General features: G+C 43.6%; 1 protein-coding gene across 1 annotated transcript in view; it reads left to right on the top strand.

Annotated features, from left to right (window-relative positions):
* The window catches only part of USP45 (ubiquitin specific peptidase 45), a 170451-nt gene that overhangs the window by 108832 nt on the left and 47590 nt on the right, over positions 1 to 14029 (top strand). Inside the window, exon 9 of the mRNA XM_040428797.1 lies at positions 2863 to 2950. Coding sequence (XP_040284731.1) covers positions 2863 to 2950 — 88 coding nt within the window. The remainder of the gene's footprint in view (positions 1 to 2862; positions 2951 to 14029) is intronic.

The raw sequence follows: 14029 nt of genomic DNA, 5'->3' as shown, positions 1-14029 counted from the left end.
AATCAAATTTTTCAACCTATGGAGGTCTGGATTTGGAGTCACCCTCAAAATTAAAGTGGAAAAACACACTACAGGCTGATCCAACTTTGATGTAATGTCCTTAAAACAAGTCAAAATGAGGCTCAGTAGTGTGTGTGGCCTCCACGTGCCTGTATGACCTCCCTACAACGCCTGTGCATGCTCCTGATGAGGTGGCGGACGGTCTCCTGAGGGATCTCCTTCCAGACCTGGACTAAACTCCTGCCAACTCCTGGACAGTCTGTGGTGCAACGTGACGTTGGTGGATAGAGCGAGACATGATGTCCCAGATGTGCTCAATTGGATTCAGGTCTGGGGAACGGGCGGGCCAGTCCATAGCATTAATGCCTTCGTCTTGCAGGAACTGCTGACACACTCCAGCCACATGAGGTCTAGCATTGTCTTGCATTAGGAGGAACCCATGGCCAACCGCACCAGCATATGGTCTCACAAGGGGTCTGAGGATCTCATCTCGGTACCTAATGGCAGTCAGGCTACCTATGGCGAGCACATGGAGGGCTGTGCGGCCCTCCAAAGAAATGCCACCCCACACCAATACTGACCCAATGCCAAACCGGTCATGCTGGAGGATGTTGCAGGCAGCAGAACGTTCTCCACGGCGTCTCCAGACTCTGTCACGTCTGTCACATGTGCTCAGTGTGAACCTGCTTTCATCTGTGAAGAGCACAGGGCGCCAGTGGCGAATTTGCCAATCTTAGTGTTCTCTGGCAAATGCCAAACGTCCTGCAAGGTGTTGGGCTGTAAGCACAACCCCCACCTGTGGACGTCGGGCCCTCATATCACCCTCATGGAGTCTGTTTCTGACCGTTTGAGCAGACACATGCACATTTGTGGCCTGCTGGAGGTCATTTTGCAGGGCTCTGGCAGTGCTCCTCCTGTTCCTCCTTGCACAAAGGCGGAGGTAGCGGTCCTGCTGCTGGGTTGTTGCCCTCCTACGGCCTCCTCCATGTCTCCTGATGTACTGGCCTGTCTCCTGGTAGCGCCTCCATGCTCTGGACACTACGCTGACAGACACAGCAAACCTTCTTGCCACAGCTCGCATTGATGTTCCATCCTGGATAAGCTGCACTACCTGAGCCACTTGTGTGGGTTGTAGACTCTGTCTCATGCTGCCACTAGAGTGAAAGCACCGCCAGCATTCAAAAGTGACCAAAACATCAGCCAGGAAGCATAGGAACTGAGAAGTGATCTGTGGTTACCACCTGCAGAACCACTCCTTTATTGGGGGTGTCTTGCTAATTGCCTATAATTTCCACCTGTTGTCTATCCCATTTGCACAACAGCATGTGAAATTGATTGTCACTCAGTGTTGCTTCCTAAGTGGACAGTTTGATTTCACAGAAGTGTGATTGACTTGGAGTTACATTGTGTTGTTTAAGTGTTCCCTTTATTTTTTTGAGCAGTGTATTTATAATAAAGTAATATTTGAAGGCGTTCTGCAGTTCTTTTAAACTTATGATCAATCCTCTGGATAGATCATCAGCATCTGATCGGCGGGGGTCCGACACCCGGGACCCCTGCCGATCAGCTGTTTAAGAAGGCAGCGGCGCTCCAGGATCACCGCTGCCTTCTCTCCGTTTCCCTCAGGCCTAGTGACATCACGACTAGTATCACTGGCCTGGGTGGGGCTAAGCTCTGCTCAATTGAATGGCCGTGCCCAGGCCAGTGATACGAGTCGTGGTGTCACTGGGCCTGCGGTAAACAGTGAGAAGGCCACGGTGCTACTGCCAGCACCGCTGCCTTCTCAAACAGCTGATCGGCAGGTGTCCCGGGTGTTGGACCCTGCCGAACAGATGCTGATGATCTATCCAGAGGATAGGTCATCAGTTTAAAAGAACTGCAGAACCCCTTTAAGTATTTTCATTTTCTTAATTCCCGGAGAACCCCTTTAAACTGATCGGCGGGGGCAGGGAAGGAAAGGTCATCAATATTTGAAGGGAATCTGTCACCTATACTGGGCATATATTTCTAATGCTAAAGTACTATTGTGCACTACAACATCATTCAAACCATACCTTTGGTACTTTTAATTGCGTTTTTTTCTGGGGTCAGAAGTGGTGATGAAAGTACCAAAGGGATGGTTTAATTGATGTTGTAGCGCACAGCAGTACTAGCATTAGTTATCTATGCTAAGTATAGGAAACAGACTCCCAGATTCTTTTTACTGTTCATTTCATGCACTGTAGAGGATCCATCCAGAGACGTCACAGAAATCGGTGACGTGGGCGAATCACGCCAACACTGTCACTTTGGTGTTTGTCACACCAAAAATAGATTAGGACCTATTGGAAAATATTGTAGGATATTGGCCAACCTCTTTAAGTCTGTAGTTGCACAAAATCTGGAAAGTCTGCTATAGTGTTTTGGCCAGACTTTTATTTATTTTTATAATAAAGTGGTATTCCCATTATAGACAATGGGGACATATCGCTATGATATGCCCCATGTCTACAATGAGAACGGAGTGGGGAGAGTTGTGGCTGGAGGACCCCTGAGTCCGGCCACCACCAAGCGCTGCTCCCATTCATTTCAATGGGGTCAACGGAAATAGCCGAGGCAGCCCCTAGAAATGAATGGAGGGTGGCTGCGCATGCGCAGTGCTCCCTCCACTATTTTCCCCTCTCCGTTCTCCGTGTAGGTGCAGGTACGAGAGGTGGGACCCGCACCTATTAGACAATGGGGGCATATCCTAGCGCTATGCCCCCATTGTCTGTGATGGCAAAACCTCATTACAACCCTCATGAAATTCTCATGCAGTGCTACGCTTACGCTTTTCCACAGCATTGTGATATTAAACCTGCTATGAATTTGCATCTTTTATAGGGCCCCTCGATTTAAAACTTTCCAGCAGCAAGATAGCCAGGAACTACTGCACTATTTGCTGGATGCCTTGCGTTTAGAAGAAACAAAGGTAAGGTTCGTTCTTTTGTGTGTTTTCAAAGCTAAAAGCTCATGGGACAAAATGACAAAGTTCTGCTTCATGTATAGTGGAAGTCAAACCTTGATAAGCTGATGTATATACACTCATTATTGCCAAGGTTGTGAGGTTATATGAATTACTAAAAAAGTGAAGACTTCAACTAATATTCAGAGCAGATTTAGTGCGCTACAAGAACTGTGGTGCAATTTAGGCTCTAAATGGTACGTCTTGGGCCTTGCCTCCTTTCACACAAAGCTGCCCCCCTTTCTCTAAGCCCTGCCCCCTTGTCGAGCGTGTCAGAAAAAAGTGTAGAAACCCTGTTCCTAGATGTGCCAATTTAAATAGACTTTTGGAGCAGACGAGAACGTCAAATCTGTGAAAACAGTCAATCAGAATCAAAGATTCTCCAATTGGCCTGAATATTGGTATATGACACTCTGAGGTCTCCTAAGGGTACTTTCACACTTGCGTTAAAGGGATTCTGTCACCAGGATTTACCCTACAGAGATATTCATATGTGCCCATCAGTCTCCTTGTTTTGTATTAAATGATCCCACTCTTACTGCTCTGTGTGTCTTTTATTCATCAAAAAGCGATTTGATTGCTATGTAAATTACCTTGATAAGGAGCCCAAGGGGTTGTCCCACGATCCGTTGGAGCCCGGCCGCGCCCATCGTTCCGGAGCCCAGCACCGACTACCAGTTAATTTATTCACTTCACTTGCCCTGACGTCATTCCTTCCAAGCGCCGTAATCTCGCGCAGGTGCAGTGTACACAGTAGTCTGCGCCCGTGCGGACTACTGGCATAGGCTTCGTCGATCCAACTGCACATGCGCCGGCTCCCAGCGCACACGAGATTACGGTGCTTGGAAGGAATGACGTCAGGGCACGTGCAGTGAATAAATTAACTGGTAGGCAAATAAAAGACACACAGAGCAGTAAGAGTGGGATCATTTAATACAAAACAAGGAGACTGATGGGCACATATGAATATCTCTGTAAGGTAAATCCTGGTGACAGAATCCCTTTAAACTTTTCCGGTATTGAGTTCCGTCACAGGGGTTCAATACCGGAAAAAAACTGATCAGTTTTATCCTAATCCATTCTGAATAGAGAGCAATTTGTTCAGTATGCATCAGGATGTCTTCCGTTTAGTCACTGTACGGTTTATGGACGGAGAAAATACCGCAGCATGCTGCAGTATTTTCTCTGGGCAAAATTCTGGAACACTTGCCTGAATGCCGGATCCGGCATTAATTTCCATTGAAATGTAATAATGCCGGATCCGGTATCAATTGTTCCGGTAAAACGGATCCGGTTTCCAGGTCTGCGCATGCGCAGACCTTTTAAAGATGTGAAAAATAATAAATTCCGGATCTGTTTTTCCGGATGACACCAGAAAAACTGATCCGGTATTGCAATGCGTTTGTCAGACTGATCAGGATCGTGATCAGTCTGCAAATGACATGCGTTTGCATACAGTTTTCCTGATCAGGCAGGCAGTTCAGGCAACTGAACTGCCTGCCGCAATCAAACAACGCAAGTGTGAAAGTTCCCTTAAACTCATATTTTTCTCTGTTGTCTTTCTCTCTTTTTTATTTTTTTTAAAGGAATCTGTCATCAACTTTTTGCTGACCTCACTGAGGACAGCAAAAATTAGTGATAGAAATGCTGATTTCAGCGGTGTGTCACTCATGAGCTAAAAGTAGGTGGTTGCTGAGAACCAGCATAATAACTATTGCAGCCCGGGCCTGGAAAAGAGTCAGATCTACCTGAGAAGAGTCCTGGTTATTTATCATCTCCTGCTCTCTCACCCATCTGCTGATGATTGGCAGTTCTCTCCTAGAGAGAAAGGGAGAAGACTAGGTAGAAGCCTGTCAGTCATCAGCAGGTGGGCAGGAGATCATGAATAACCAGGACTCTTCTCAGGTGGCCGTGACTCTATTCAAGGCTCAGTCTGCAATGATTGTGATGTTGGTTCTCGGCAACCACTTACTTTTAACTTATAAATGACAGACTGCTGAAATCGGCTCGCCTGTCTCTACTTTATACTGCCGTTAGTATGGGCAGCAGAACGTTGATGACCAGTTCCCTTTAAATGTTATAAAAATTAATTTATTTATTAATATATGCTGCTTCCATTGCATAAATTGCCTTTCTTCCCGATTTCTGGTTTGTAGCTTGTTTTTGCTCCCATCCTCAGATGTAAACAGTGGCTTTGCTTTCCACTGCCCATTCATATAACATATAAATACATAAGATGCCTAGATTCACCCACCCATCCGTTCAGCAGTGTGCGCTCCCGTCCTTCATGTTACTGCTTAGATTTGCGGTAAGCATCTTGCACATAGGAGAAAGCAGAGTTGTGTGATACTGTGTCCTCTTGCCTCACCACTTTCACTGTGCAGGTGCCCATGGAAGCGTCCAGCACATGCCCAATGTATTCCTGGTCCGCTTCTTTATTTCTATAGCTTTCGGGGCATATGTTTCACTGCACACACTTCCAACACTTACTAAGCAGTGTGCACAGTGAAACATATGTCCTGACAACTGCATATAAAGAAGTAGAGCAGGAGTACTTTGGACATGTTCAGGACCCATTTTTACCAGACATTTGATTATGAGGCCTATAAATTTAACATCACAGGTTTGGTACACAGATTATTAAACGGTAGGAAAATTACAAGGTTATCAATCATGTTAATGCTCCGTGTCTCTGCTGTCCGGAGCGGGGCTTGGCTCTCTTTCACGCTGCGGATTACCCGCATGGCATCCACTCGTGTGAAAGAGCCTTAAGTCATCGTTTGCCGGCAGCAGATTGTATTATCTATTCTGTATGGAGACTAGCAATGGCATTAATGATCGCTCCTCCCCATACTGTGGAGGAGATTGCAGCGATTATCAGGAAGGAACTCTCCTCTCTAGTGCAGACACATTACATACTCATTACATAACTTTAGGTCAGTGTGTTACATTACATACTTCACTGGGGAATAGAAGTATATGTGGAAAGAGAAAAGAGCACAAAGCTTCAAAACTTAAAATACCGGACAGATCTAGATATAGATTGTCTATATGTGACAAAGCATGAGTCCTGGCGATGATTGTGGTGTAAAATGAAAGAGTCCCCATTTTTTTAAATAATTTTATATTTGAACGCAAATGAATATGTAATTGTGGTATGTAAACCAACATTATGCTGTGGTAATGGTTCAAATTCACCTGCTTGATCATCTACCTGTGTGCTGACATGGTTTTGCTAATAGCTGTATAAATCCACTATACAGAGGTCACCTCCACAGTTTGTGAATATGAGGAAAAGAACGGCTGGTGACCCCATTTATGCTTCCAGTGATCTTGATGTCTGTCAGAAAACTACATGCTAAACTTCTGCACTCACCCGTGTAAGAGTCATTTGAAAAGGGCTTTGTGCGTGTGTTCGAGACATTGCCAATACTGGTCAGATAAAGGTTGGATTCCACCCTCTGCCACAATTACAGAGCCTGTTTTACAATAATGGTACATTAGTATGAGCATCCTCTTTATCACCCCAGGGCAGCACAGCGGGGAGTAGCACTACTAAAAGCTCAGCTCTGTTCTTATTCTATCCCCCCCCAGCCTCCTTTTCATGGCAGTCGACGGTGTGACAAAATTAGGATGTCAGGTCTGGGGGTATGTCAAGGCCCTTGAGCACTGACAGTTGTGTCGGTCTTACCCAGCAGTAACCATAGCTGTGGCTGCATTGTCTTCCATGGGAAATCCACAGCTGTGAACCATGCAATTGTAGTGGAGTGTCACAACCATGTGTTTCTTGATGTAAGAATGCCCACAGCAATATGTCTGCCACCAGGATGCTTTTAAAGACATTTACCGTCAGGTGTATTTTGCCTTTGTTTCATTTGCTTGTTTTTAGGTGTAAGCCATTAGAATAGCATTGTGTCTCTGCTCATACTTTACATATTTAAGTGCGTGGCTTTGCTTCATGGTATTAAAAACAAACATTTTTGTCTATCTCCAGAACCAGCTCGCTAAAGTAAAAGAGAGCACAATGCACAAGTGGGGCCACCCTCAAATCACCGGCATCAAAGGGAGCTAGGTGCGGGTCCCACCTCTGGGACCCTCACCTATCTCCAGAACCAGCTCCATAAAGTAAAAGAGAGCACAATGTGCAAGTGGGGCCACCCTCTATTCCCCGGCATCAAAGTGAGATAGGTGCGGGTCCCACCTATCTCCAGAACCAGCTCCCTAAAGTAAAAGAGAGCACAATGCACAAGTGGGGCCACCCTCAAATCACCGGCATCAAAGGGAGCTAGGTGCGGGTCCCACCTCTGGGACCCTCACCTATCTCCAGAACCAGCTCCATAAAGTAAAAGAGAGCACAATGTGCAAGTGGGGCCACCCTCTATTCCCCGGCATCAAAGTGAGATAGGTGCGGGTCCCACCTATCTCCAGAACCAGCTCCCTAAAGTAAAAGAGAGCACAATGCACAAGTGGGGCCACCCTCTATTCCCCGGTATCAAAGTGAGATAGGTGCGGGTCCCACCTCTGGGACCCTCACCTATCTCCAGAACCAGCTCCCTAAAGTAAAAGAGAGCACAATGCACAAGTGGGGCCACCCTCTATTCCCCGGTATCAAAGTGAGATAGGTGCGGGTCCCACCTCTGGGACCCTCACCTATCTCCAGAACCAGCTCCCTAATGTAAAAGAGAGCACAATGCACAAGTAGGGCCACCCTCTATTCACCAGTCTATTCACAGAGTTGGGAAAGTAGCCGAGAGCTGGCTCTGCTATTTCCAGCAGTCCCATTACAAGTAGGCTATTTTCTGAACTCCCATAGCAGTGAATAGAGAAAACCCGCGTATGCGCGGTTTGCTCACCTTCACTTCGGGGGGCCGTTCTAGACATAGGTGTGTGAATCGCACTTATCTGACTTTGATGGCATATCCTAGATAATGCCTTTAAAGTTATTCCTAAAAAAGGAATACTGTGCAATGAGGCATTATTACAGTACACTGTACATGCAATAAAAATAAAAAATGCTGTTTTTTATGTACATTAAATTTTGCTGTCCTGTGTTCTGCTCCACCTTCTCCTGCATTCAGTGGTGGACTAATTTGCTCAATATCTTCCCTGTTCCCTTCTCCTCCCCACAGTGTTGGCATAGTGATCTTATAGTGAACAGGTGAAGCAACCCAGACTCCTTTTGTTCATTCATTCCTTCTTCTAAATTGAAAGAAATATTCATCTGTAGACAGGGGGGAAAGGGTTAACAAAGGTTAATTTCAGTACATCCTGGGATATGCAGGTACTTGATGAGCTGCTGCCTACCCACTGAAATGTAAGCATGTCCTCCAGATATGTGGGTAAAAGCTGTTTTAAAGGGAACCCGTCACCGGGATTTGATGTATAGAGCTGAGGACATGGGTTGCTAGATGGGCGCTAGCACATCCGCAATACCCAGTCCCCAGAGCTCTGTGTGCCTAAATTGTGTTAAAAAACGATTTGATACATATGCAAATTAACTTGAGATGAGTCCTGTCCCTGAGATGAGTCCTGTACATGAGATGAGTCAGGGACAGGACTCATTTCAGGTTCATTTGCATATATATCAAATAGTTTTTTTGGACACAATAAAAGCACACAGAGCTATGGGGACTGGGTATTGCGGATGTGCTAGCGCCCATCTAGCAACCCATGTCCTCAGCTCTATACATCAAATCCCGGTGACGAGTTCCCTTTAAATTTGAGGAATAACCCAAGGATGTTCCTGCTCGATTCTACTTGCAGAATACTGACTGCAAACGCATAGCACACGGACCCCTTAAAGTAAACTGTGCAGAATTATTATTTTTCATTTAAGTGAAAAAGCTGAAAGAAAAATGGGCACCTGCAAATGCCGTATGGCCGTCTACATATGTGCAACATAGAAACATAGAAACATAGAATGTGTCGGCAGATAAGAACCATTTGGCCCATCTAGTCTGCCCAATATACTGAATACTATGGATAGCCCCCGGCCCTATCTTATATGAAGGATGGCCTTATGCCTATCCCATGCATGCTTAAACCCCTTCACTGTATTTGCAGCTACCACTTCTGCAGGAAGGCTATTCCATGCATCCACTACTCTCTCAGTAAAGTAATACTTCCTTATATTACTTTTAAACCTTTGCCCCTCTAATTTAAAACTGTGTCCTCTTGTGGTAGTTTTTCTTCTTTTAAATATGCTCTCTTCCTTTACCGAGTTGATTCCCTTTATGTATTCAAAAGTTTCTATCATATCCCCTCTGTCTCTTCTTTCTTCCAAGCTATACATATTAAGGTCCTTTAACCTTTCCTGGTAAGTTTTATCCTGCAATCCATGTACTAGTTTAGTAGCTCTTCTCTGAACTCTCTCTAGAGTATCTATATCCTTCTGGAGATATGGCCTCCAGTACTGCGCACAATACTCCAAGTGAGGTCTCACCAGTGTTCTGTACAGCGGCATAAGCACTTCACTCTTTCTACTGCTTATACCTCTCCCTATACATCCAAGCATTCTGCTGGCATTTCGTGCTGCTCTATTACATTGTCTTCCCACCTTTAAGTCTTCTGAAATAATTACTCCTAAATCCCTTTCCTCAGATACTGAGGTCAGGACTGTGTCAAATATTCTATATTCTGCCCTTGGGTTTTTACGCCCCAGGTGCATTATCTTGCACTTATCCACATTAAATTTCTGACCATTCTTCTAGTTTTCCTAAATCCTTTTGCATTTGGCGTTTCCCTCCAGGAACATCAACCCTGTTACATATCTTTGTGTCATCAGCAAAAAGACAAACCTTACCAGCGAGGCCTTTTGCAATATCACTTATGAAGATATTAAACAAAATCGGTCCCAGTACAGATCCCTGTGGAACCCCACTGGTAACATTACCTTGTTTTGAATGTTCTCCATTGACTACAACCCTCTGTTGTCTGTCACTCAGCCACTGCCTAATCCACTCAACAATATGGGAGTCCATGCTCAATGACTGCAGTTTATTGATAAGTCTTCTATGTGGGACAGTGTCAAAAGCCTTACTAAAATCTAGATATGCGATGTCTACTGCACCTCCACCGTCTATTATTTTATTCACCCAGTCAAAAAAATCTATAAGATTTGTTTGACATGATCTCCCTGAAGTAAACCCATGTTGTTTTTCATCTTGCAATCCATGGGATTTTAGATGTTCCACAATCCTATCCTTTAATAGGGTTTCCATTAATTTGCCTACTATTGATGTCAGACTCACTGGTCTATAGTTGCTCGATTCCTCCCTACTACCTTTCTTGTGAATGGGCACGACATTTGCCAATTTCCAATCTTCCGGGACGACTCCTGTTACTAATGATTGGTTAAATAAATCTGTCAACGGTTTTGCCAGCTCACCACTAAGCTCTTTTAATAATTTTGGGTGTATCTCATCAGGCCCCTGTGACTTATCTGTCTTCACCTTAGACAGCAAACTTAGAACATCTTCCTCTGTAAAGATACATGCATCAAACGATTTAATAGTCATTCTTTCTAGTGGAGGTCCTTCTCCTTTTTCTTTTGTAAAAACTGAACAGAAGTATTCATTAAGGCAGTCGGCTAGCCCTTTATTCTCTTCTACATACCTTCCGTCCTTTGTTTTTAATTTAGTTATTCCTTGTTTTAATTTCCTTTTTTCATTTATATATCTGAAGAATGTCTTATCCCCTTTTTTCATAGACTGAGCTAGTTTTTCTTCTGCCTGCGCTTTAGAAGTTCTTATAACTTGCTTGGCCTCTCTCTGCCTAATCTTGTAGATTTCCTTATCTTCATTGCTCTGGGTTTTTTTATAATTACAAAATGCTAGCTTTTTATTTTTAATGATTTGGGCCACTTCTGCTGAGTACCACAGTGGTCTCCTCCTTTTTTTGCTTTTACTGACGAGTCTAATGCAATTTTCTGTTGCCTTCAATAATGCACCTTTTAAGTAGTCCAATTTCTCCTGGACTCCATGTAATCCGTTCCAGTCTGATAAGGACTCATTTATGACTAATTTCATTTTTGAAAAGTCTGTTTTTCTAAAATCTAAAACTTTTGTTTTTGTGTGGTGGGACTCTTTCACAGTTCTTATATTAAACCACACTGACTGGTGATCACTAGATCCCAAGGTTTCGCCTACAATGACATCATATACCGAATCCCCGTTTGTGAATACCAAATCCAAAATGGCCTCCCTCCGGGTTGGCTCCTCAACCACTTGTTGTAGAGATAACCCCAGTAGGGAATTTAGAATATCTGTACTCCTGGTAGAACTTGCTATTTTGGTTTTCCAGTTTATATCTGGAAGATTGAAATCTCCCATAATGATAACCTCTCCTTTCATTGTCATTTTAGCTATTTCTTCAACTAGTAGATCATCTAGTTCTTTAACTTGACCAGGTGGTCTATATATCACACCTACACGAGTTACTGCATGGTTAGCAAACTGCAACGTAACCCAAACTGACTCTATGTTGGCCTCACCAACTTGTATTAGGTTAGATTTAATGCTATCTTTCACATACAGGGCCACTCCTCCTCCTTTCTTGCCTTCTCTGTCTCTTCTGTATAAAGAGTACCCTGGTATGGTTATGTCCCAGTCATTTCTTTCATTAAACCATGTCTCCGTAACAGCCACTAAATCTACATTCTCAGATGCCATTATTGACCCAAGTTCATTGATTTTTTTTACCTAAACTGCGAGCATTTGTAGACAGGACTCTGAGCTTATCATTTCTTAACCTCTGTGCTTCTGACCTGTTCTGGCATTGTTTCGGGGGGCAATTGGACTCTTTTATTTTCACTCTTTTGCCCCCCCCCTTCCTAGTTTAAATACTCTTTCGCAAATTCTTGGAGCTGTTCACTAAGTACATTTGTTCCTTTGAGAGAAAGATGCAAACCATCTTTTTTGTACAGTTCCTTTCTATTCCAAGTAGAGCTATCATGAGAAATAAAGCCAAATCCTTGCTCTTGACACCATTTACCAAGCCATATGTTGAACTCCTTTATGCGCCTCTGCCTATCATTCTGAACATTATGCACAGGCAGAACTTCAGAAAATGAAATGGTGGATGCAAAATCCTGTACGTCATTACCAAGTGTGATAAAAGATTTTTTCACCTCTGACACTTCATTGCAAGCCAGGTCATTTGTCCCTAGATGGACAAGAACATCCACGTCCCCTTCCTGCTTTGCTTGCTTAACAATATTAATAATACGTCTTCTATCTCTTCTAGCAGTAGCCCCAGGGAGACATCTCACAAAACCATTTTCTTTAAGCTCCACACTTCTTATGATTGAATCACCCAGCAACAGCTGCATCCTTTGAGACTTCACTTTATCTTTTTTGTTGCATACATTAGACATAGGAGTCGATGGTTTCTCACCCTCTGTGCTTGAGTCCATATCCATGTTGTCCTTACATTCTGAGAGTGCTGCAAATGAATTATGGAGAACCACCGACTGTGGGACATGTCTTCTATTCACCACTCTAAGACTTCCAGAACCTACATTAACCCATCTGCCATTTCTGGGGGTCCTCTGTGGCAGTGGCATTGCAGCAGTCCTAGCTGGAGTTTGTTTAACAGATAATTTAAATATTTCAGCTTTCAAAAATGCAATTTCCTGCTGCAGTAAGGAGAACTGTCTACAGATCTGACAGCATCCGAATCTCCAAAGAGTGGAACATGAAATAAATGCACAACAATTCCTGCACTGAACCAAGTCTGCCATTTTAAAGAGGAGAAAAAAATAAAAAAATAAATTTGTAACTTTAAATCAAACAAATCTTACCTTTTTTTTTTGTATTGTTTCCACCTTCCAGCCTACCTCCTGACTATCTCCTGCAATATCTCTTTACTAGTACTTAATGTAGTACTTTCAGCTAATGAATTAGGCCAGCTAATGAGTCTGTCTCTATATATACACACACTCCTTCCCAAACTCCTCCCCCAGCAACAAATGTAACACCTTAGTGAGCTAGGCTCATTAGCAAACGCACAATAGCAAACAGCTGACCGAATTCCTTACCTCTTCTCAAGCAATGATCAGCAAAAACAACACAGATGAGCCAGTTGGAGACTCTAAGCCAATCTCTTGCAGTATCTCTTGAATCTCTTCAGTCTGCTGCAATATCTCTTTACTAGTACTTAATGTAGTACTTGAAGCTACTACTTTCAGCTAATCTAACAAATCTGAGTTTTACAGGAGGTGGTGACCAAAGTTGGTCAGGATTATGGAAACAACTAAGCTGGCTGTGCTATGCTATTTCTGTAGCTCCCATGCAATATATGGAAACGAGCTGTACCGTTTTCATAACTTGTGAGATGTGGAAATAGGTCAGCTTGCTGTGCTATGCTTATTCTGCAATTTCCATTCAGTTGTGTGGAAGCATAGTACAGGTCCCTTGACTGTTTCTGTAGTTCCAACCACTTCCGGCTGCCACATCCAAGCAGAGGAGGCCCTGTTCAATAGGTAGCTGCAGGTACTACCTCTGGGACCTTCACCTATCAGACGCTTATGGCATATCTGGTGGATAAACCTTAAATGTTTGAGATGAGAATAACCTTGAGGCCTCATGCTCACAACTGTATGTATTTTGTGGTCCATAAACTTTTGATCCACAAAATATGAACGCCGGCCGACGTGTGCATCCTGCAATTTCCGCTGTGCATATAACTTTTATATAATGTAGTTGTCGGATTGTGCTGGACACCAACACTACTGAACATATAACTTTATATAATGTAGTTGTCGGATTGAGCTGGACACCAACACTGCTGAACATATAACTTTATATAATGTAGTTGTCGGATTGAGCTGGACACCAACACTACTGTGCATATAACTTTATATAATGTAGTTGTCGGATTGAGCTGGACACCAACACTACTGTGCATATAACTTTATATAATGTAGTTGTCGGATTGAGCTGGACACCAACACTACTGTGCATATAACTTTATATAATGTAGTTGTTGGATTGAGCTGGACACCAACACTACTGTGCATATAACTTTATATAATGTAGTTGTCGGATT

The sequence above is a fragment of the Bufo bufo genome, chromosome 4 (genome assembly GCF_905171765.1).
Source record: "Bufo bufo chromosome 4, aBufBuf1.1, whole genome shotgun sequence".
Taxonomy (NCBI): Eukaryota; Metazoa; Chordata; class Amphibia; order Anura; family Bufonidae; genus Bufo; species Bufo bufo.
Note: the sequence above shows the minus strand (reverse complement) of the source record. Positions and strands in the feature narration are given on the sequence as shown.